Source organism: Equus caballus, chromosome 1, assembly GCF_041296265.1.
Source record: "Equus caballus isolate H_3958 breed thoroughbred chromosome 1, TB-T2T, whole genome shotgun sequence".
NCBI classification, from domain to species: Eukaryota; Metazoa; Chordata; class Mammalia; order Perissodactyla; family Equidae; genus Equus; species Equus caballus.
The window spans coordinates 17,340,741-17,367,106 of NC_091684.1; the positions used below are offsets into that span (position 1 = coordinate 17,340,741).

General features: G+C 34.3%; 1 protein-coding gene across 3 annotated transcripts in view; it reads right to left on the bottom strand.

Moving 5' to 3' along the window:
• ATRNL1 (attractin like 1) overlaps nucleotides 1–26,366 on the bottom strand; it is a 740,103-nt gene that overhangs the window by 427,339 nt on the left and 286,398 nt on the right. For all 3 annotated transcript variants that reach the window (XM_070260546.1, XM_005602549.4, XM_070260536.1), the window contains exon 24: nucleotides 24,623–24,780. In XM_070260546.1, the coding sequence (XP_070116647.1) occupies nucleotides 24,623–24,780 (158 nt within the window). The remainder of the gene's footprint in view (nucleotides 1–24,622; nucleotides 24,781–26,366) is intronic.

The following is a 26,366-nucleotide window of genomic DNA, read 5'->3' on the forward strand; positions in this document are numbered from 1 at the left end:
ATTTAAAAATATCCACATAAGTATATTAAAAATATTAACAGAAAATACGAGCAATGAAAGGAGAATCAGAAAACATTTCAAAATAAAAAAGATGAAGTACAAAGTAGAATGGATGGATTTATAAATAGAACAGATTCGCGTAATGGAAGACCAGATTGAGGAGGGAGGAGGAGAGACAAAAGAAATAGAAAATTTAAGAGAAAAAGCAAGATATGGAAGATAGAAACAGAAATGTGATCAGATAAATAATAGGAATCTCAGAATGGCAAAGAAAAATGGACTGGAAGAAGTATTTAAAGATATAATATATATACATTTTCTTGAATAAAAAAAAGGAAGAATGACTAAAAATTTCACACCTAGAAACATCAGACTAATATTAAAGAATATCCAATAGAAAACAAAAAATTCTTAAGGGAGAAAAAAGAGAAAGTTTCAAAGAGAAAGAGTATATCACATAATAAGTAATAAGAATCAGAATGGTATGGAATTAATTTCAATATTTAAATCTGAGTTGATATCCTATTAATAAAATATATATTTAGTCTATAATTCAGCTAGAAATTACTTTAAAACTTCTTCACATCTGACGTCCATTTCAGTTTCAGATGACTACTTTAGTGACAATAAAGAATTTTGCATTTAAATAATATTAATTATAGCTAACACTAACTAAGCGCTTACTATACATTTTGTTTGACATGTATTATCTTTTTAATGCGAAACCGTCCTAAGATAGTGTGGTAGACAGAATTCTAAGAGCCTCCCCGATCCCCATTCCCTGCTGTACACACTCTGTATACACCTTCCCCTAAATCTGCAAAAATGGTGGAGAAGTCACTGCCTTGATTAGATTACATTATACGGCAAAGGTGATGGAATAGGTGCTCCCATGATTGTTACATTAGATCAGACTCCACTTTAGTAGACTGAAGAAAGAGATTTTTAACCAGAAGAGGTTCTGCAGCTGGCTTTGGAGAAGCACAGTGCCATGATGTGGGGAGGGTCAGGTGGCAGGCAATGGCAGCCAGCTCCTAGGGACTGAGAACAGTCCTTGACTGACAGCAGCAAGAAAAAGGGGACCTCAGTGCCACAACTGCAAGGAAGTGAATTCTGCCAACAACCAGTGAGCTTAGAAGTCCTTGTGCCACAGATGAGAGCCTGATACTGTAACTGCAGCCTGGTAAAACCCTGAGCAGAGGACTCAGCTAACTATGGCGAGATTTCTTTCCCACTGAAACTGTGAAATAAGTGGGTATTGTTTTAAGCTGATAACTGTGGTAAATTGTTACTTGGCAAGAGAAACTAATAAGGGTAGGCACTACTATCATCTCCAGTTTTACAGATGAAGAAATTGGAGGACTGAGACTTAAAAAAAAACATTCTCCCAATCATAATACTTGAAAATGGGGAATTTGCACAGTATGATTTAGGATCTGTGTTCTTACTACCTATTTTACTGCCACTGAGAAAGCAAATACCTGTCACACAGAGACCCAGATAAGAACATTCACATAAGACTGGCATTGATGAAAAATAGTATATATAATTTACCATTCACCAGGTTAATCGATTGTATGTTTTCAAAACATAAGAGGTGAAGCCTCCTTTCTCACTTTAATAACAGCTGCATTATTTCCTCAGCCAAATCTGTAATATTTTCCTAATGTAAGCAAACATCAATGTCAGAAAGATATTCTCACTCTCTGGATACTGACTGACTTTTATCAAGGTTACCAAGGCTAATGTAATTTTTTTTTTTTTTTTTTTTTTTTTGGTCAACAGTAAACATCTCCCATCCCAACCAGGAATTAATGAAGTAATTTCTTCAAATATTTGTTTTCTTATTGGGGTAGTGCATCCAAGTTCCATATCTTCCAGCACAGAACCCAAAAAACCCTTTCAGGGGGAGATATTTTTCTCCCATCCTTCTGGAAAAATAGTGGGATAGACACGTAACCCAAATTTGCCAATGTGATTCATTCACCCAAGATTTCTAGACCTTGAATGAGTAATACAGGATGGATTGAAAAAACCATGAGACTTCATTCAGACCAGCAGTCATGCCCACGTGAAAATGTAAAGCAATTCATGTAACTGAAAACTGCTCGAACTGACAGCTTTCTGCCTATTGCAAGCCTGATTATTTATTCTTCCGTCTCAGGTTATTAGCAGCAGCATGTTATACTAATAATACATTTTCCATCTGCTTGTTAGTCAAAGATAGTTTCTGTTCCTTATAAACAATCTTAACTAATAAAACTCTTTACTATAAAATTTCATTTTTGGGGGCTGGCCCCGTGGCCGAGTGGTTAAGTTCGCGCGCTCCGCTGCAGGCGGCCCAGTGTTTCGTCGGTTCGAATCCTGGGCGCGGACAGGGCACTGCTCGTCAGACCACGCTGAGGCAGCGTCCCACATGACACAACTAGAGGAAGCCACAACGAAGAATACACAACTATGTACCGGGGGGCTTTGGGGAGAAAAAGGAAAAAATAAAATCTTTAAAAAATAAAAATAAAAAAAAATTTCATTTTTGGAGAAGGAAAAAATCTGTTTTGTTTTACAAGAAGCCCATGTGACTATTTATAAATATGAAGGGAAAATCCTTTATTGTGCTAATAAACTACCTACATTACATGTTAACATTTTCCAAAAGAGTATAATAAGAAAGCATATACTATCTGTACATTTCTCCCTCAGGAAACATACATTATTCATCTCTTAATTTAAAAACTATTCATTGAATTATATCAACTAAGTTCTGAGGATATAGAAATAAAAGATACTTTCTACAGTAACAGAGTTTTAAGGCTAACAGGAGAAAAATAAGTTAAACAGTAATCACAACAAAGTATGATTGGCTGCAGAATGTACCAGTTCTAAGAGAAGAGTAACTTGAAGCAGTTAGGTATGAGGAGAGGTTATATTTGCACTGAGACAAAGGCTAAGCAAGAGTTAGCAAGGGCAAGGCAGGAAAGGTCATTTGAAAGAAAAAAGGCAGAATGTAAAAATGCCCAACAGGGACAAAGAAACAAGAGAAAATAGATGTTTGGGGAATTGCAAGTAGTTTGGTATGGCAAGAAGTAGAGATAATAAAGACAAAGAGGATATGTCATAAAAATAAAAGGGAATATTGGTCAATGTCGAGGTATAGTACACAATAGCCCAACTTCAAAGAACAAGAAGATCTGAAGTATTGAAACAAGAAACAAACAAATCACCAAACATAGTTGGAAATTTAAAAATTCTCAGTAATTGACAGAAAAAATAGAAACTCAATAAGGACGTAGAACATTGAACAACACTATCAACCAAGTATCCAATCAACATTTTGAAGAACAAGAACAACAGCAAAATGCAGATATGGATTTTCAGCAAAAGAAATCACACGCTGGACGAAATAAACAAAAAACAAAAAATTTAAAAGGATTAAAATCATACAGAGTTTTTCTCTGACCAGAGAGAAAATTCAATGAGAAATTAATAAAAGGAAGACACCTAGAAAATCCCCAAGTATTTGAGAATTAAATAAGACACTTCTGAATGACTTATGAGTCAAAGAATAAATCAAAAGAGAAATGAGAAAGTATTTTGGGGTCAATGTAAATGAAAATAAAACACATCAAAATTTGTGGAATGCAGCTAAGGCAGTGCACTGAGGGTAATTTCTAGCTTTAGAGGCACTTATAAGAAAAGAAGAAAGTTCTAAAGTCAATGATGTAAACTCTCACCTTAAGAAGCTAAAAAAAATGAATTAAACAAAATTGTTTAAACTAAACTAGTTTTTAATTCATTTTGAGTTAATTTTTGTGTATGGTGTCGATAATGGTCTACTTTCATTCTTTTGCATGTGGCTGTCCAGTTTTCCCAAAACCATTTATCAAAGAGACTTTCCTTTCTCCAATGTATGTTCTCAGCTCCTTTAGCTGTTCACAGCTGTGTGGTTTTGTTTCTGGGTTTTCATTCTGTTCCATTGATTTGCGTGTCTGTTTTTGTGCCAATACAATGCTGTTTTGATTACTATAGCTTCGTAGTACATTTTGAAGTCAGGGATTGTGATGCCTCCAACTTTGTTCTTTTTTCTCAGGATTGCTTTGGCTATTTGGAGTCTTTTCTCATTCCATACAAATTTTAGGATTCATTGTGTTCTATTTCCATGAAGAATGTCACTGGGATTCTGATTGGGAATGCATTGAATCTGTAAATTGCTTTAGATAATATGGACATTTTAACTAGGTTTATTCTTCCAATCCATGAGCATGGAATATCTTTCCATTTCTTTATGTCTTCTTTGATTTCTTTCAGTAATGTCTTACAGTTTTCAGTGTATACGTCTTTCACCTCCTTGGTTGAATGTATTTCTAGATATTTTTTCCTCTTTGTTATGATTATAAGTGGGATTATATTCTTGACTTCTCTTTCTGCTAGTTCATTATTACTGTATAGACATGCAACTGATTTTTGTAAGTTGATTTTGTACCCTGCAACTTTGCTATAGATGTTGATTATTTCTAATAGCTTTCTGGTGGATTCTTTAGGGTTTTCTGTATAAGGAAGCATGTCATCTGCAAACTACACGAGTTTTACTTCTTCCTTTCCAATTTGAAGACCTTTTATTTCTTTTTTTTGCCTTATTGCTCTGGTCAAAACCTCCAGTACTATGTTGAATAGGAGAGGTGAGTGTGAGCATCCTTGTCCTGTTGCTGTTCTCAGAGAGATGGCTCCAGTTTTTCACCATTAAGTATGATGTTGGCTGTGGTCTGTCATATATAATCTTTATTATGTTGCGGTACTTTCCTTCTATACCCATTTTATTGAGAACTTTTATCATAAATGGATGTCTGGTCTTATACCATACACAAAAATTAACTCAAAACGAATTAAAGACTTGAATGTAAAACCTGAAATCATAAAACTCCTAGAAGAAAATATAGGCAGAACCCTCTTTGACATCCATCTTAGCAGCATCTTTTAAAATACCATGTCTACACAGGCAAGGGAAACAACAACAACAAATAAACAAATGGGATTACATAAGACTAAAAAGCTTCTGCTAGGCAAAGGAAATCATGAACAAAATGAAAGGACAACACACAAACTGGGAGAAAATACATACAAATCATATATCTGACAAGGGTTAATTTCCAAAATAAATGAAGAACTTATACAACTCAACAACAAAAAGACTAACAACCTGATCAAAAAATGGGCAGAGGATACGAACATTTTTCCAAAGAAGACATACAGATGGCCGAAAGGCTCATGACAAGATGTTCAATGTGACTATTAGGGAAATCCAAATGAAAACTACAATGAGATATCACCTCATACCCATCAGAATGACTATAATTAAGAAGACAAGAAATAATAAGTGTTTGAGAGGATGTGGAGAAAAGGGAACCCTCATACACGGCTGGTGGGAATGCACACTGGTGCAGTCACTACAGAAAATGGTAGAGAGATTTCTCAAAAAATTAAAAATAGAACTACCATATGATCCAGCTATCCCACTACTGGGTATTTATCCAAAGAAGACAGAATCAACAATACAAAGAGATCTACACACCACTATGTTCATTGCAGCATTATTCACAATAGCCAAGATGTAGAAGCAACCCAAGTGCCCATCAAATGATGAATGGACAAAGAAAATGTGGTATGTATATATACAATGAATACTACTCAGCCATAAAAAAGACAAAATCGTCCCATTCGCAACAACATAGATGGACCTTGAGGCTATTATGTGAAGTGAAATAAGCCAGACAGAGAAAGACACAGTACGATTTCACTATATGTGGAAGATAAACAAATACATGGATAAAGAGAACAGATTAGTGGTTACCAAAGGGGGAGGGGGTGGGGAAGTGGGCAAAAGGGGTAAAGGGGCACATATGTATGGTGACAGATAAAAACTAGACTATTCACAGTGAGCATGATGCAGTCTATACAGAAACTGACATAATAATGTACACCTGAAATTACACAATATTATAAACCAATACAACCTCGAAAAAATGAAAAAAAAAGTCCTTAAATTAAACTAAATATTTTACGTTTGAGTGTTATATAAGCTGGTATAACTTTTTTGTACTACTTTTTGTTGTTAAGTAATCACCTAATACAGAAAAATAAAATATAGGAGAAAAAATTTATCTTAAATGTTATGGAAAATCACAGAAGGATTTAAACAGGTGAAGTATACAATGAGAAGATCAAAAACCCTCTTACATACCAATGATTATAATGGTGATGATGAGGGAAAAAAAGACGATGACCATCTACTGCTTACTGCAATATTTCCTATATAATAGGTATGGTTCTATTTTACATAATTATGTCACCTAATCATCACGAGAATATAATGTAAGCCCTACTATCCTCATTTTACAGATGAGGTAACTGAAGCTCAGATAAGTGAATAACTGAACCGAGGTCACAAATGTGGGACAGACAGATTTAACAGAAATCAAAGAAAAAGTAGTACAAGATGGAGAAAGAAATCAGTGAGAAATGCCACAGAGAACTGAATAGCATAAGGATTAACAAGTATCCATCGGGCATAGGAACAAGCACATGATTACTGACAAACTGACAGGTATAGTTTAAAGGTGTTTTGCTAAAACCAGCTGTCTTGAGTTTCAGAATACATGACAGAATACATACAAATGGTAGCAGCTTATTGTTAGAGCAAGTGAAAAAGGTGAAAGCTTTCTGGAATTTTAGAATTGGTTTCTAATCCCACTTATATCCTATTTTCTGCTCTTTCACTATAAATGTGTACATATAAAGGAGGCTGTGCACCTATGAATGACAAAGACTCCATCAATCTCTGCTTAAAATTATCCTTTGTTTTTGGTTATCTATATATGTATGGAGTGGAAAAAAGAAAGTTTTTGTTTAATGTACAGTTATGCAAAGTGCAGGGTTAAAATAGTAGTTTAATAAAGCAAGGATTATTAATTATACATATATTTTGTTGTTGTTGAGGAAGATTAGCGCTGAGCTAATATCCACCGCCAAGCCTCCTCTTTTTGCTGAGGAAGACTGGCCCTGAGCTAACGTCTGTGCCCATCTTCCTCTACTTTATGTGTGGGATGCCTGCCACAGCATGGCTTGATAAGGGGTGCATAAGGCTGCGCCTGGGATCCGAATCTGCGAACCCTGGGCTACCGAAGCAGAGCGTGCGAACTTAACCACTACGCGCCTGGGCTGGCCCCTATTCATTATATATTAACTGGTTTCAAGAGATCTCTAAAACTCATTAAAACTTAAAAGACGTTAAAAACATCATAGCTTTACTAATCTAGAAGTAGGTGGAAAAACAACACTAAACACTTCACTAAACTATGCTGTGAAACATACTTTAAGCCAATTCTCAAATTCCAAACAATTCAAAATCTTCCCAGAGATGACTGGAAACACTGCAAACAGCTCCTGGACTAAGGCAAAGGAGCGTTCTCTTGTTGTTGTTTTTCTATTAGATGGTGGTTCTCAAACTTTTGTGTGCATCTGAATCACCCGGGTGATCTTGGTAAAACGAAGATTCTGATTCAGTAGGTCCTAGACCTACTGAAAAGCCTGAAATTCTGCCTTTCTGATGAGGTCCCAGGTTATGCCACTACTATTATGGGTTAGTCCCTGGACCAGACTTTGAATAGTAAGGTATTGAGGAACTGTTTATTTTACAGTTATTCAAAAAGGGCTATTTTAGAAATTCTTGCTTGCTGTCCCCAAATTTGAACTTACATTGTAAAAATGTACTGAGAATTGTCCATAATTATTTTGTATTCAGATAACACTTGATTTTACTTAGTAGATGCTTCAAAGATTTATGTGTTACAATCAGGGACACCTTGGTAGATGCTGTTAACATGGAAATTTTCTTTTAATTAGAAAGTTCATTTGCATTTTTATCTACTTTGCTCCTTCCATTTCATATACGGAAGGGCTACATGACAATGACAGAATTTTGCTTTTAGGACTCATGTGCTTAATTTTCCTATTCTAAAACGAATGTAGGCATCCTATTAGAAGGATAATAAGATCAATGAACCCATAGTCTTCTAAAATCCTTAAAAATAAATACAGACATTATATTTTATTTCTAATAAAAATTATGAATACCAGGAAAAGAACTTAGTATCTTCATTTGTTTGGATGATCCAACCACAATCAATTAAGTGGACAGTAAAAAGAATTTTAAGGTTCCTCATCTTTACTTAATCTCTAGTGAATAAAATAAAAATATTTTTTCTCTTTCTGTAGCTTCTTCATGTTTGGAAGAATGAATCAGAAATAGGCATGCTCTGTAAATATTCATGATTAACTTAACTCTATTCACACTCTAGTACAGTTTCAAATTCAGAAATCCATAGCTGTATATAGATTGTCCAAAATAATTATTCCAATTTGAAAAATATGAAAAAAATAGGTAAGGAAAACTAAAATATTTGATTTCCAATTTTAAAAAAATCTAAATGTAGAGTACAACTTATTAGACAAAATGTGGAATAAACAATTGATATAATAAAACAAAAATATGATTCAGAAGTTAAAATAATCTCTGATATATGATATTAAAAAGCAGAGTTCAGGGGGCTGGCTTGACGGCATAATTGTTAGGTTCATGTGCTATGCTTCGGCAGCCCAGGGTTCGCAGGTTTGGATCCCAAGCACAGACCTACACACCACTCATCAAGCCATGCTGTGGCAGCGTCCCACATATAAAATAGAGGAAGACTGGCACAGATGTTAGCTCAGGGACAATCTTCCTCAGCAAAAAAAAAAAAAAAAAACAATGTTAGATATAGTTAAGATATAAAAAGAAAATTGAAAAAATCAGAACACTTTACTTTAAATCATGTGTCCAATTTAGGGTTTTCATGAATGGAGCTGCTATGACCACTCTCTGTAAGCCTTGTAGTGCACATGTGTGTGTATTTATGTTGAAGAGGACATATACATAAGAATGGGCCTGTGTGGTCATATCATATGCTTATGCTCAGTTTTATTAGATACTGCCAAACAGTTGTACCCATTTGGACCCTCAGCAGCAGTAAGCATATGAGAATTCCCAGTTTCTCACCTTTGTAAGCACTTGGAATTTTCAGTCCTTTTAACTTTAGCCATTGTGATGGTATATAGTATTGTCTCAACATGGATTTAATTTGCTGCTCCATGATGAATAATGAGGTTGATTCCTTTCTCAGATGCCCATTGGTAATCTGGAGGCATTCCTTTGTGAAGGGACTTTTCAAGTTATTTTGCCAATTTTTAAATGGGGTTGTCTCATTATTTCATCTTGATTTGTAGGAGTTCTTTAAATATTCGGAGAATAGCTCTTTGTTAGACAAAGTACAGCAAACATTTCCTCCAACATTGTGATTTGCTTTTCACTACAATCAGTGTCTTTTGATAAACAAAAGTTTTCATTTTAATGGAATTTAACTTATCAAGCATTTATTTTATGGATAGCTATTTTTCTGTTCTGTTTAAGAAATATTTACAATTCTAAGCTCAGGAAGATATTTTCCTATTTTATTCTAGCAACTTTCTTGTTTAGTGTTTAGATCTATAACTGATCTGGATTTTATAATTTATTATTGTACCTTTGTCCTATATAAGGTGCTGTATTTGTGTGGTGTGTTTCTTGACTTTCTACTCTGTTCAGTTGGCCAGTTTGTCTATCCTTGCACCACTTATACAGTCCTAAATCCTTCATCTGTCTTTATTTACCTTCATTCTTAAAGCATATTTTTGCTGAATCGAGAATTCTGGGTAATTTTAGATTGTATCCTGGATATTCTGAACATTTATTTTAGGAGGCTCTCTAAGTCCTGTTGAAAACCTCTGGTGAATATTAATATTTTTCTTTCAGCAGGCACTTGACTAGGTTGTGTTCCAGTCTCAAGTTCATAAACACCTTTGTGGGCTGTGGCCCAATATCAGTTCAGTTTTCAAAGTCTTCGCAGCGCTGTGTGGCTCTATCCCACATGTGTGCTACCTAGTGGTCAAGTGTGAGACCTGGGCAGACATCTATCCATGAACTCAGTTCTCAAAGTCTTTAACATCCTAATTAGGATCAGTTCCATGCATGAACAGGTCAAGGGTGAACCAAAAAGTTAAGAAACAACATTATGGGGCCACACATCTGAATTCTTGCCTTTCTGCTCTGTCCTCACACTTTTTAATTCCCTGGAAATCTCTTTTTTAGTCCTCTGGCCATAAACTGCCCACTTCTGCAATTGGGCAACAATGGCAGGAAAACAAAAGACAGCAAGTAAAACAAAAACCAGCAGTGGGGTCCAGGCCCGCCCTCTTGGAGTTGTGCCTCTACCAACGAGAAAGGAAGGTCTCCTGACCTCAAGAGCTGGGACTTCTATGGGTTCCCATTCCCAGAGGTTTTTGCAGCCACTACCACCCCATCACTTGACTGCTTGATTACCTAGGCCCAAGAGAGCAGAGAAAAAGAGAGGGGGGAAAAAATGGTGCCTATCCCTTACTCTCCCTGAACTTTAGGAGCTCCTTTTTCTGTTCTTTAGGCCAGAAGTAGAGGCTTTCCTCTGCATCTCACTCTTTCTGCACTACAGTGCTCACTTCTGGGTCTGGGGCTGTCTTGAGTTCAGACCAGAAAAATTCCAGGGGAAAAAATAATAACCCCTTTACCAGTTCAGTGGTACTTTGAATACTAGTATTTTTCTCCAATCTGCCTACTGATAATTACTTTTCAGAGAACTCAAATAGTTATATTAAGCATTCTATCCAGACTTATTTGGTTGCGCTCAGCGAGAGAGAAAGGTTGACAGTGTTTACTCCATCTTACCTCTTACCTGAAACAGGAATGCTTTCAAGGACCAGTCGAATAGTGTATTAATAGTTTCTATTAAAAGTTCCATATGTACTTCAGAAATACGTCAATTCTGCTTTTGTTGGGTGCCATATTCTCTGTCTCACGTATATATACACACGTACATATATACACACGCACACAATTATGTTTATTGTGCTGTATAGATCTTCTTTTATCTTACTTATCCTAAAATATTTTATTCCTCCTTATTCTTTAAGCGAATAAGAGTTAAAAGTGGGTTAACGTCTCTGCAATGACATCTGTAAATTTGTCTCCACGTACACACACATACTCACGTATACAACACATATACACACATAGACAAATGCTATAGACTTCACAGACTTCTCTAAGTCGTTAATGAGAGAATTAGCAAGGGCTTAAGGATGGTTCAAAAAGAAATGCAGAAAGTGGAATCTGAGAGACAGAAATATTCATACTAAGGGAAAATCGCATAGAAGAAAGCATTATAGTGGCTAGAAGAAAGAACACTTGAATAACATTGATAATTTAAATACAAAATTTATAATACCTCTATATCAATAAAACTGTAGTCTTTTGGGCTATATGTTCAACTAAATTCTAATCATTTGTATTTCTGTTGGACAAGATTCATTTGCACTACTGTTAGACTAGAATCTTTTGCACTGCTATAGAACAAAAGTCACTTGCATCTTTATCAGTTTTTTTTACAGGTTAAATATTTATAATTAGAAAATTATAAATTATTCCAAACAACAGAAAATAGCAAATCAATCAAAGGTACCCATTCTTAGAGAATCAGATAAATTTGGGGAATTGCTGTACAACCCCTAGCATAATGCTAAGTTAGACAGTAATCGCTTTTGCCTAATTCCAAGTTTTGGTCAACTTTCCTCCTTAACCATTTCCCTTCAAATCATAAGTAATCCCCCAAAGTATTCCTGGGCTCCCTCGAAACCTGATTTCATGATGTTTTCACCTAATTCATTTACATGGGTGCAGCAAGACTTGTTAACTGACATATATACAATTGCCTTGCCAGCTCATCAGTAAATCTAAAGCCATTTTGTATTAAGCCATTACTAAGTCAAGAAAATTAATTTCTGTCTTGAGATTTCTTAAGGTATCTAGGACTGGATATTCAGTAGCTTCTATTTTCCCAAAGATTTTTTAACTGATCTTACTTGCTTTTCTATTCTAAAGCTAGGAACCCAAACCCAAGAAATTCATCTCCATCAATTCTGTCTTGAGCATCTAACACATGAGTGAACTACTCTTTCTTCGAAGTCCCCCAAATCTGCTAAAGACCCAGGAAATGACCTTGACTACTACATGTAAGACTGGGGACTGATAAGCCATAGAACAGTTACGAGACAAGTATCTGTTTAGGGAACGATTTCACCTATGAATACAACACTGTTTCCTTAATGGTGGGCTTGTCATTCCTGAAAAGATGAAAGTGATTCCCAAATTTAACATCCAAGGGAAGGTTGATTGGACAACCTATTTGTCCAATTATATTCTGGTAAAAATGAAGACATATGCTTATTAGAACTATGCAAAAAATCATACTGATATAAAAAGTAAAGAGATTTTTATTCTTTAAAAAAGACACGTATTCCTGAATTCTGTAGGATCAATGACAAGATATCATTTAGAGTATGCTTTGTTTAGTTAGCGAAAGCATAGATCAAGAAGAAAGAGAAAGGCCTTCATCATATATCTATTAGATAACCAAATCTTAAAAATAATACCACAATATTATCATACAAATGACCACATTTTGAATTTTCTCATCAATTCATGTAGCCCTAGGTACAGTGGTCCCTCCTTACCTGTGGTTCACTTTCCAAGGTTTCAGTTACCTGTGGTCAACTTTGGTCTGAAAATATTAAACGGAAAACTGCAGAAGTAAGCAATTCGTAAGTTTTAAATTGTGTGCCGCTCTGAGTAATGAAATTGCATGCCTGCTGGAACGTGGATCATTCCTTTGTCGAGGGTATCCACGCTATATGTGCTATCCGCCCATCAGTCACTTAGTAGCTGTCTCAGTTATCTGATCAATTGTCAAGGTATTGCAGTGCTTGTGTGCAAGTGACCTTTATTTTACTTAATAATGGCCCCAAAGTGCAAGAGTAGTGATGCTGGCAAGTCGGATATGCCCAAGAGAAGCCATAAAGTGCTTCCTTTAAGTGAAAAGATGAAAGTTCTCGACTTAATAAGGAAAGGAAAAGAATCGTACGCTGAGGTTGCTAAGATTCATGGTAACTTTCATTACCATATATCGTTATAATTGTACTATTTTATTAGTGTTGTTACTGTTACTAATCTCTTACTGTGCCAAATTTATAAATTAAACATTATCATAGGTATGTATGTATAGGGAAAAAAACAAGTGTATATAAGGTTTGGTACTATCCATGGTTTCAGGCATCCACTGGCAGTCTTGAAACCTATCCTCCATGGCTAAGGAAGACTACTGTAATTAATTATTATTCCATTGGATTGAGGAACAGAAAGCTGTTTCATTAGCTTCATACGTTTCGAAGCTACATTTCGGGCACGTATAGATTCAGGACTGTGACATCTTCCCAGTGGATCTACTACCTCTAGCATTGTGAAGTACCCCTCTTTAGCTCTAGTAATACATCTCGCTTTCAAGTTTACTTTGTCTGATTAATAGAGTTTTCTTTTAGCTAGGTTTGTATAGAATACTTTTGGTATACTTTTATTTTCAATCATTTTGAATTGTTATATTTAAAGTGTGTCTCTTTTAAGCATCAAGTGTCTTTCAATCCTGTATGACAGTTTTAGGCTTTTACTTGTGTATTTAGTCCATTTAAATTTAATGTAATTATCAATATAGTTGGGTTTATATTACTATCTTACTATTCAATTTTTATTTGAGCCACTTTTGTTATGCACCTTTCTTCTCTTTTCACACCTTCTTGTGAGCTCATGAATACTTTTATTAGTCAATTTAACTCCTCAATCAACTTCTTAGTTCATTCTTTTATTCTTCTTTAGATTTATCCTAGAAATCATAACAATGAGACTCTTAAGATTTATTACTTTTACCATTTCACTGATACTTCTGCACCTTACACTACTTTAGCTCTATAAGTTTACCTATTCTTTTATTCTTCATTTACTCTCACATTTCAATGTTTATATCTGAGATCATTTTCCTTTCGCCTAACATCCTCTTTGTAGTATTTCTTTTGGCTCCAAAATACTGTCAGTAAAATCCTTCAGGTTTTGTTTAACTGACAATGTCTTTATTTGACCTTGATTTGGAAAATGTTTTGTTGTTCATAGTCGGCAGATTTTTTCCTTCAGCATATTAAGTTGTCATTCATTTTCTCCTGCCTAACGGTTTCTATTGAGAAGTCACCTGTTAGTCTTGGGACAAGTAGGCTAGTCTGAGCATGAAATTCTCATGGAAATGGCAGGAGGGCAAGTGGAAACATGCAAGTCCTCTTAACTTCTAGGCTCAAAACTCACATACCCTCACTACTGCCTCATTAATTAACAAAACCAAGACAACTGTCTAAGCTTTAAGCCAACGATAGGAAAATGTACTCTACGATTTTAATGCAAAAAATTGTAAAAACGACATGGACTAAAAAAGATGTTGCTACCAGAAAAGGTGAAGAATTTTGGACAATACTGCAATCTACCACAAGTATGTTCCAATTCATTATTTCTCTCTTCCCCTGGTCTAATCTACTGAGAAACCCACATATTGAGATCTAATTTCACTGATTTTATTTTTAATCTATTTTTCCATTTGATTCTTATTAAAGACTATATTTCTTTAATAAAATTCACGTTTTCATCTTTTTTCTTGAAGATATTAATCACAGAAATATTTTTAGAGAAGTATGACTTCCAGTTGCTATTAATGTTTATCTTGGACATTAACATGAAACAACTTCCTCACTCCCTCCCAAAAGGATTGAGTTTATTTAGCAAACATATAACATCAGGGATCTCAAGTTCTTTGGGGATGAAACAGATTTCTGTTTCTTATTCGGCCTTATTTGGGTGTAATGGTCTATTTTTAAAAACTGCACACTTAATGTATATAATTTAATGAGTTTGAACAAATTCGTACACCTGTGATTCCATCGCCACCATCAAGGTAATAAACATATCCATCACCTCCAAAAACAAAGAAATATTTTAAACTGATAAATTGAAAAACTGATAAATTCTTGTTTACCTTTGGGAACTTTTTCAGTAGTTTTATATTTTCGTTCTCTTGCATTTTGGTCTTTTAGTCTAGTCTCTCCTAATGATTGGTAATTTTTAATACTTTACTTGATACTGTATATAAAAATGGCAGATGCAGTGGATGATGTTATATTCTTCCAGAAAGATTGTCCTATTTTTCAGACAGGTAATTAAAGAAGGACTGATCACCTTGATTGAACCAGGAAATGAAGTAATTTGAGGCTACCTGGTGTGACCTTACTCACAGGACATAGCCTTTAAGGGGACACAACTGAAAGCTTAGAGAATTTGCCAGTGTCTCTTCCCCTTGGCACACTTTGCAATCCAATGTGCATCTTTCTAGCACCATGAGCAGCAGATGGTATTTGTGCATTGCCCTTCTTCCTTCAGATCCAGTGGATGACAGGATCTTCTTCGGCCAGGTCACTCCATCTTTGACTGAGACTTTTCTCTGGCTATGGAATTATGCTCAGCCCATATACATAGGGGAAAAAGACATAGCAAACTGTGGTGTAAAATATCATTAACTCTTATTAGTAGAAAAGTAGAACTGGAACCCTGATTGATGTTTACGTTTGTCTCAGTTTGCCCTCTTTGGAATGTCAGCTCCTTGACAAATTACAGATATTGGTTTTGATCATTTTATGTAGTATAGTTTTTAGTTGAAAATTTTATTGACATAATTGTAAATTCACATGCTGTTGTAAGAAATTATACAGAGAAAGCTCTTCTACACTTTTCCCAGTTTCCCCCAAAAAGTAATATTTTGCAAAACTGTTGTATAATACTCCAATCAAAAGATTAACACTGATCTTAATCAGATTACCCCATTTTTACTTGTACTTAATACCTATGTGTGTATTAAGTTCCATACAATTTTATCTCATATGTAGGTTCATATATTCAGCACGTGAGTCAAGATGCTGAACAATTCCAACACCACAAGGATCCCTAGTACTGCCCTTTAAAATCCACCTCTATCCCCTTCCATCCCTGCTCCATCTCACTCACCATGGTGCCTAACCCCAGTCATCCATTAATTTGCCCTCCATTTCTAAATTTTTTTCACTTAAAAATGTCAACTAAATGGTATCATACAGTATGTAACCTACTAAGACTGGTTCTTTCTCACTCAGCATAATTTTTGAGAGATTCACCCAAAGTGTTATATGAATCGATAGTTTGTTCCTTTTTATTGCTAAGTAGTATTCCATGGTATAGATGTACAGCAGTTTATTCTGATGCTGAAAGACATATGAGATGACTACAGTTTTTGGCTATTGAAAATAAAGTTGCTATGAACATTTGTGTAAAAGTGTGTAAACCAAAGTTTTCATTTCTCTGGGATAAACGTCCAGAAGTGCAATGGCTGTATTATGGTAACTGCATGTCTAGTTTTATAAAAAGCTGATTATTTTCCCGAGTAGCTCTATCATTTTATATTGCCATAAGCAATGTATGAGTGATCCACTTTCTCCATATTCTTGACTACACATGGCACTGTCACAATTTTTTATTTTAGCCATTCTGGTAAGTGTACAGTGATATTTTGTTGTGGCTTTAATTTGCATTTCCATGATAGCTAAGGATGCTGAACCTCTTTTAATGCGCTTATTCAGCATTTTTATATCATCGGTTCCTGTCTTTGCCCATTTTCTAATTGGCATGTTTGGTTTCTTTAATGCTGAGTATTGGGAGTGCTTCAAATACTCCACACACTAGTCTTTTTGTGGAAATTGGATTTGTAAATATTGTCTCCCAGTCTAGAGCTTGTATTTTTATCCTTTTGACATGGGCCCTTATAGGGCTAGTTTTCAATATTGATGAACTCCAATTGATCAATTTTTCCTTTCATGAATCAGGTTTTTGGTGTCAACTCCAAGAACTCTTAGCCCAGTCTTACGTCCTGAAGATTTTCTTCTGTTTTTCTAGAATTTTTATAGTTTTAAGTTTATATGTTAGTCTATGATCCATTTAGAGTTGATTTTTGTACAAGGTGTGAGGCTTAGGCTCAGGTCCATTTTCTGCCTATGTGTGTCTAATTTCTCCACTACCATCTGTCAAAAAGACTAGACTTCCCATTGAGATACTTTTGCTTCTTGGCAAAAACTCAGTAGAGCATATTTTTGTGGGTCTCTTCTGGGTTCTCTATTCTGTTCCATTGAACTATGTGTTTATTCTTCCACTAATCCTATACTGTCTTGATTACTATTGCCATATAGTAAGACAATATAGAAAGAGCAATTCCTTCTACTTTATTTTTCTTTGTCAGTTTTATATTAGATATTCTACGGCCTGTACTTTTCCATATAAATTTCAGAATAAGTTTGCCTGTATGTACGGAATATCTTCCTAGGATTTTGATAGGAATTGCATTACACCTTTAGATCAATTTGGGAAGAACTGGTGCAGTTATGATGATGAGTCTTCCAATCCATGAATACAGTATCTCTCCTCATTTGTTTAGGTCTCCTTTGATATCTTTCATCACCATTCTGTAATTTTCAGCAGGCAGATCCTGTACATGTTTTGTTAAATGTATACTTGAGTATTTAATTTTCTTTGGAGCAATTATAAGTAATATTGTGTTTTTAATTTCAATTTCCACATGTTCATTGTCAGTATATAGAAATATACTTTTAAAATGTTCTCTTTATCAAGTTAAGAAAATTCCCCTCTATTCCTAACTTGCTGAGAGTTTTTTGTTCTTTTTCAGCTTCTCTTATTTAAGAACAACATGTTAAAACATAGTCCAGCTAGTTCATCAGTAAGAACCATAGAAAAAGAGATAATATCAATCCTCTGGGGTTGGTAAAAATATCAACAACTGGCTCCAAAACTATCCCTGCCTAAATTCAATTGGCTCAGAACTGTGGAGCAATTAATTCCCCGGGGTACTGTTGAACACAAGAGAGTGATCAGTGGCAAATTAGTGCAGACTAACAGCTGGTTGTGATAGCAGAGGAAGCAAACTTTGCTCCCTGATGAAAATTCTTTAAACATAACCTTGAAAACCAATCCATCTTGTCTAGAATTCCACCTCATGCATTATGTCCTTTCGCTGAACTCCTACTCATCCTCCAAAATCTAGCTTCAATATAACTCTCTCCAAGAAGCTTTCCTGCTTTAGTATCACCTCTGTTAACAGACATAGAAGCGAATAAATAATGTAGAGCCTCCAACTCATAAGTACCATTCACATCCATGATGAATGGCTCAGATAACATTTTATGACCTAAACAAACCAAAACATGTCCCTGAGACTCTGTATAAAGTGTCTAAAAAACAGTCTTTTCCCTTTTCTCTCTGAGAAGACTAAATTACAATGTTATAAACCCAACTAAAATAGAAGATAATGTGGCCAACATACATTGTGAAACAGAAGCTAGAGACAGAGAAGGAATGATCACGTTGTCAATTCAATAACTACTTCTATAGTACAGTAGAAAGAACATCAAGGGATATAGTTTTAGGTAAGATGGTCAGAGAAGGGATATTGAGTGCTTGAAGTTTCTAAAGACATTTCCTCCCAGAGGAACGCGCTGTTTTCTGTCTGGAGTGTCTCTTGTTTTACTTTGAAGCTAATTTAAACTTGGATTTCTTTATCTACAACTGAAAAAATGCAGACTAATATATTTTATGAGCTACATGAGGGCAGAGACTACTTTGTGTACTATTTTATCCCCATAGCAAAGTGCCCTGTATGTGACTGAAATTTAATAAATATCTGCTTGAAAAATGTAGCCAAAAAATTATATAAATGTTCAATATCTGCCATTTCTGGAAGAAGCCTAACTTTATATTAGCCTCTGACTGATGAAATACAGACGTTACTGGGTAAATAATGATCATTACTACGCCTTTTTATTTTTTCATTATTTGTAGAAATTTACAAAGTTCTATTATCATGCTAGCAAGTTTCATTCCACTAATAACAGGATTAGACCCTACTTGGATCAAGCCAAATGACATACTTTTCTACTTTCTTACATATCAGTAAAAACTTCTCCTTATTCACATAATACATTTTAAATTGATCTGTTCAATCTGTTCAAATATATATGGAATCATTACAACTAAAAGTGCTCAAAAGAATTGTGATGGAAAAAATTTACTACCACATAAAAGTATGAAAATACTATTGATATAGATTCAAGAAAAACCTATGTGAAATATCTGGCTTACAAAAAGGAAATAATACAAAAATATTTTGTTATGTAAACAACAAAACTAAATATTAAACTTTTATATCTCTTTTATGCTAGAACATATAAGAAGAAAAAGAATTAAATTATAAGCAGAAAGGCTAAGTAACCTGAAAGCACTTTCTTTCAGCTATACTCACAAAGTTCTCTCCTTGTGTAGCAACTCGACTAAAGCAAATATTAAAATACATTAAGTAAAAATGATCATAAAAGTTAAATGTCAATTTTTATCAGAAATTTTTATTTTTGCATATTAGAAACATCACTGATAAAATTTTGTGAAAAGAAAACAGTAATAATTTATTTTTGGACAGAGGATTCTTGGTATCCATGGTCTCATGAATACTTTCCAATAGGAATTAGGTTTTTTGTACTTTTTTATTTCAGTCACTTTTCAAAGCAAATGCTTCCATAGAGTGTGATTTGTAAATATTTATGAATAATTTCATCTATGGCTTGTAAACTTTCTCATATCTACAACTTGCTGGAATCTGCAATATTATGTGCTTATGAAATCTAAAATAGATGTATGTCTACAACCTACCATTTATCCAAAAAGTACTTGGAAGCTTAAATCTAAGAAACTAAATAAAACAATTTACAAGTAAAAACATAAACCTACATATTTAGTAACAGTCCTCTCATTTACTGAACGAACTTATGGCTACCATATTTATTTTATTTACTACCTAGACTCAAAATTATATGTAGGATTTCTACTTCCTCCCAAAATGAAGTAACAGGGACTAGATTTATCCTCTTGCCAAAACAACTAGTAAGACAGACAAAAATATACGAAACACTGGTTTTTAGACCTTGGATATCAAGCAATGCAGGGCAGTGACCCCTGAATGTAGGAAAAATGAGGCGTGCTTTTAAATGCCACAGAGTATCATGGTTTTGAGGCTGCATCAAAAGGAGAGTGAACACAGATGTATCTCAGAAACTTGCCTGAGTTGAGGAGATGAAACTGGGAATGTGAAGAAGCCAAGGTGGCTAGAGTTTACGGGACAGTGTACTGGAGAAGAGAGAACTGCCCAGAGTGCTCCAGAGACTTGCTAAGGGCCCCCTTGAGTGCAGTTGAATACTACCTACAGGTGAAGAAATTATCCAAGGCTGAGGAAAGAATCATTTGAAAGGGGCAGAGAGAAAAATCCTCAAAACTCACATAGAGTTGGGAATAGCTCGTGATCCCACCAGCCTGAGTAGAAAACCTTATCATTGGTGTGTCATAGAATAGAATGCCCCGAAGGCAGGGCCTCAGGAGTGGAAAGATTCACCCTAGACTAAACGCAGCTCTGCTCCTCACTAACAAAGCACAAGACATAAAAACTCTAAATATTTATGCATCTAAATAAGAGAGCTTCAAAATACGTGAAGTAAACATTGATAAAACTACAAGAACAAATAAACTAATCCCCAATACAGTCAGAGATTTCAACACTCATTTCTCAAACTGACAGAACATCAACGAGGACATTAGAAGACCTGAGAAAGCTATCAACCAACTCGACCTAATTGATAATTGAGAAGACTCCACCCAACAACAGCAGAATGCATCTTTTTTGCAACTGTCCAGCACTTAGCAAAATTGATCACATACTGGGTGCTATGGTCTGAATGTTTATGTCACCCTCAAATTCATATGTTAAAATTCTAACTCCTAAAGGTGATGGTATTAGTAAGCAGGGCCTTTGGAAGATAATTAGGTCTTAAAGATGAATCCCTCATGAATGGGATTAACGCTCCTATAAAAGAGGTCCCACAGAGCTCTCTATTCTTTTCTACCACGTGAAGACACAGCAAGACGGCACCTGCTTGTGAACCAGGAAGCAGGCCAGCACCAAAACCTGGCCATGCTGGTGCCCTGATCTTGGACTTCCCAGGCTCTAGAAGTGTCAGCAATAAATTTCTGTTCTTTATAAGCTACCTGGTCAGTGGTATTTTATTATAGTAGCCCAAACGGACTAAGACACTAGGTTTATTCACTTTCTATTGCTCTGGCAACCACTTAGTGGCTTAAAACAATACACATTTACCATCTTACTGATCTGTATGTTAGAAGTCTGACAGATTTCACTGAACTAAAATCAAGGTGTTGGCTGGGCAGTGTGCTTTTTTTAGAGGCTCTAGAGGAGAATCTGCTTCCTTGACTTTTCCAGCCTGTAGAGACCTTGGCTGGTGGCCCCCTCCTTCTCTCTGACCATTCTTCTGTAAGCACATCTCCCTCGGACCCTGACCTCAGCCAGGAAAGGTTATTTCAAGGACTCATGTAATTAGGCTGAGTCCACCGCAGTAATGCAGGATAATCATTTTAAGGTCCTAAACTTAATCACAACTTCAAAATCCTCTTTTTCCATGTAATATAATAGCCACAGGTACCATCAATTAGGACAGGATGTGGTCACCTTGGCAGAGTCATTATTTAGCCAAACACCTGGGCTATAAAATAAGTTTCAAGAAATTTAAAAGAATTCAATCATTCAAAATATGTTCCATGTTTTACACTAGAATTAAATTAGAGCTAAGTGACAGAGACATTTCTAAAAATTCTCCAAATAGTTAGAAATGAAATGTCCCACCTCTAAATACTCCATTAATCAAGCAGGAAGTCAAAAAGAAAATTAGAAAGTATTGACCTCAAGAAACAAGAAGGGGAATAGTAAACTTATGTCAAAGTAAGCAAAGGAAAGAGAATAATTAGAGATGAAATTAATGAAATTGAGAAAGTAGAGAAAAGAAGTGAAACCATCTGTTTCTTTAAGAAAAATCAATGAAATTGATAACTCTCTAGCCAGACTAATCAAGAAAAGAAAAAAAGAGAGGAGAAACAAATTACCAATATCAGGAATGAGAGAGAGAACATCACTGGATAGCATGTGAATATTATTAACAATCTTTTGTCAATAAATTCTATAAATTAGATGAAATGGAAGAGACAACTGACACAGACTGATCTAGTTCACTCCAGAAGAAAGAAGTAACCAGAAAAGTTCTAAATCTATTAAAGAAAATAAATTTGTAGTTAAAACACTCCCACACACACAAAAACTCCCAGGTCCACATACATTCAATGTTGAATTCTACCACAGATTTAAGAGAGAAATAACATCAATTCTCCACAAATTCTTGCAAAAAATTACAAAGGAAGGAATATTTCCCAATTCATTTGATAAGGCCAGCAGTACCATGATATAAAGTCAAACAAGGTTATAAGAATAGAAGACTACAGACTAACATCCCCCATAAACGTAAGTATAAAAATTCTTAACAAAATTGTGACAAATCAAATCCAACAATATATAAAAGGAATACTACAAAATGACCACGTGGAGCTCACCCCCAAAGGGCAAGCTTGGTTAAACATGCAAAAATGAATCAACATAATTCAATTCTATTAGCAAAGAAATCTCAATTAATTTTACTATTTTATTTAATAATTTAAAGTTTATTATAGTCCTACAAAAAAAGACACATACTCATATGCCTTAATATAACATATTCCTCAGGACTAATGTAATGATCTTAATCAAAGAGTAGAATTTAGGCTCTACCTATCTTGACCACCACAGTTATTTTTCACATTTTAATATTTTGGGAGAGTGGAATATTGCAACTTTATTCCACAAATTCTGGTTTAGCTTCCAGAATATATTACTAGTATGTTCTCAAAAGAAAGTCCAATTTAGAAAGTTAATTTCTAACCATTAAATATTCATGAACATTCTAAAGTAACTATGTAATTTGCTTAAAAATAAAATACAATTGGATAACCAAGAAATAAAGGGCATGAAACAATTAAAAATCTAACAATTATATCAATTTTAATTACCACTTAATAAGCTCTATAGATGAGCCCTTTTGTCACCTTCAATCATAATTTGACCAAGTGAAATCTGATTAATATTTCTGTATAAATCTTACAAAAAAAGGTGATACATTCGGCATCCCCAGTGTGTAAATTCTTAAAAACTATATGGAAAGATTTCCAGCATTTTCTGACTGTATTAGGATCTAAATCAACCATTAACAATGAATAAATAAATTTATCAAATTAATTTCCATTGCCATTTACTGAGCAGTAATTTGTACTAATATTTCTTGAATAGTTAAGTAATTTCCTTAATTTAGATGTTAAATCAACCTTGTAAACAAGAAGAATTTTTCCAGTAAACATATGATTTTTAAAAATTACTCAGTCCTCCCACAAATCACATACAAATTAATATAAATAAAACATGCCAACATTTCTAGTCACAGATCATAAGCTGTCATCTACTAATATAAAAGAGGAGGAATTATCTGTAAATTTTTAGAAGATTTTAAAACATAATAGCCTAGCACGAGGCTTGGCACATATGAGCTATTCAATAATTTGAATTCAGTCGGATCAAACTATCAGTCAAAAGAATGAATAAATGAACAACTCCCAACATTACAGCATATAGGCTTTTATAAAAGCATAAATTAAGAACCCAAACGCTGACTGTTTCAAGATAGAAAGAGCATTCTAAACGTTTCCTAGCAATAAATCTGAGGCCTTTAGCAGGCTATCACTAAACACACTAAAAACGAAACCTACACCATATACATAGCATAAAGAAATGAGTGGTGAGAGGTAGTGAGTCTTAAAGAACCAACTGTTAAGTACTGCTAATCCTAAATTTTTAATGAAAGTTTAAATTATGTTCAGTATATAATAAAGCAAAAATGAGATTACTAAACACAGCAAATAATTACAAGTGGCATTGTAAGAAAAAGAAAAGAGTATCTACTTAACCCTCAATTAAAGTATATAATTAATCACAAAACTGAAACAACCTAATTATTTCAAGTTTTGATGCTTTTTTTTTTTGAGGAAGAACAGCCCTGAGCTAACATCTGCTGCCAATCCTCCTCTTTTCGCTGAGGAAGACTGGCCCTGACCTAACATCCATGCCCATCTTCCTCTGCTTTATATGTGGGATGTCTGCCACAGCATGGCTTGATGAGCAGTGCCATGTCCGCACCTGGGATCCAAACCAGCGGACCCTGGGCCACCAAAGTGGAATGAGAGAACTTAACTGCTGCACCACTGGGCCGGCCCCCTGATATATTTTTTAAGAATACAATTTTATCAAAAAATTAGAATATTCTTTGGTTGATTCAATGTTATTTGTATGAAGGTTTTTTATGGAGACATTCATCATCACAGACATTGATGCGCCCTTTTTATCAAGGGTCAATACAAGTTTTCATACTGTTCAAAACATAGAAATCTATCTATATCATCTCTTTGAACAAAAACAACATTTTTTTTTAAATAAAATACTCAATGGGCATTAGATTCAATACTATTAACACTTACCTGTATTTTAATAGGCCAGGAAAAGTTGCTGACGTACACATAGAATGTAATGTTAGGATTGCTTCTGAAGTTAAATTTTTCATAGGAAAAACTATCTCTATATTCCTTTATGTTAGTCTTGGAAACTATAGGAGTCTCCTCTCCAGATATTGTTCCAGCTAAAATGTAAATAATAATAAATTTAAATAACTTATATTAGGAAATAGGGATCTTTATGAACTTAAAATATATATTATACTAACTTAATTTTTATAACTGTACTGTGAGAACATAAATATAAAGATAAACTCATGGTTACCATTTAGAACGACAAAGAAGAAAGAAAATAAGATTTGTCATAAATATAATGGAAATAGATTTAGTATTAAAATTATTTTTAAGAATGAAACCACTGATTAAGTGCTATGCACTAGGCACTGACTTAGAGACTTTAATATTCTTTTCTAAAACAATTTTACCCCAGAGGTATTCCATCTCTATTTTTTCAAATTGAAACCTGAGCCTCAGAAAGATTAAAGCACTTGCCTCAACTTTATAGCTAGTCAACAGCAAATTCCTCTTTGGAATTTTGGAACTCAGGTACATATGGCTCCAGAAACTGAGTTCTTTCTACTTACTACTTCACAGAGCCTTTCAAAACAACTCAGAACATATTTCATAAGTTTCAACCCCATTAAAAAATGGAAAAAAATCTACTTATTTGTCTTACTACAAACTGAACCATCAGTACTTTGAATACATTGGGATGAGGCTGTAATTTAAAATATGAGCTAAATGCTCAATTAGTTAAATATATATTGGGTACTCAATAAATATTCACTGAAATTAACTAAATAGAAAGTAATTTCAACAATCTTACTGAGTCCTTTACCTTAACAAACTATAAAAATAATACAATTAGTACACTGAGCAACTGAGTTAATTTCTAACTGATCATCTATTCCAAAATTACCTTGGATGCTTTTAAAAAATGCATATTTCCTAACTCCATCTCCCAATCTGATGAATCCAAAGTTTTGAGATTTGGTTCTAGCAACCTGCAAGTTACAAGTGATTTCTTGCATACTAAAATCACTGTTCTAAATTGATTATAGAGGTTTTATATATTCTTGTTGTTGACAAATTTGAAATTTTTTGTGGAGTCAGCTTATTGTGCAGAAGTAAATTTCAAATTAACAGTACAAGTTATCATGAATTCTTAATTAACAAAACTCACAGTGCCAAGATTTTACTATATGTTTGGCACTATTGTAATAAAAGGCCTATATATTTACCTGAACTTCTCAGTTTTTACACATGTAATATAAGTTCTGGAATTGCAAAGACCTTGTACTCCTGAATTCTTTTTCCATGATTCGACATATTAAAATAGCATAATGACTTAATTTGCAGAAGTCAAATACGGATTTCTAAGAATCCATATACTTTCTCAAAAACAAGTTTCTAGCACTTTTATGCAACAGTATATCTTTGAAATAGAAAACAGAAATCAACAGAATTTCCTAAGATGTAAATAGAAAAAAAGTGAGCATAATTTTAATAATCCAACATAAGGACTTGTACTTCTCAGATTTTTTTTAAAGTCAACAATTTCAATTTATAAATCTTATTATGGAAGATATCTTAAGTGTAGTTTTTTTTTTAACCCTCTCTCAGCACAAACGAAGCTTCCTTAATAATGCTACTTACTATTTTTACCTGAAACAGCACAATAATTATGGTATATAATATTTTTATTTCAATT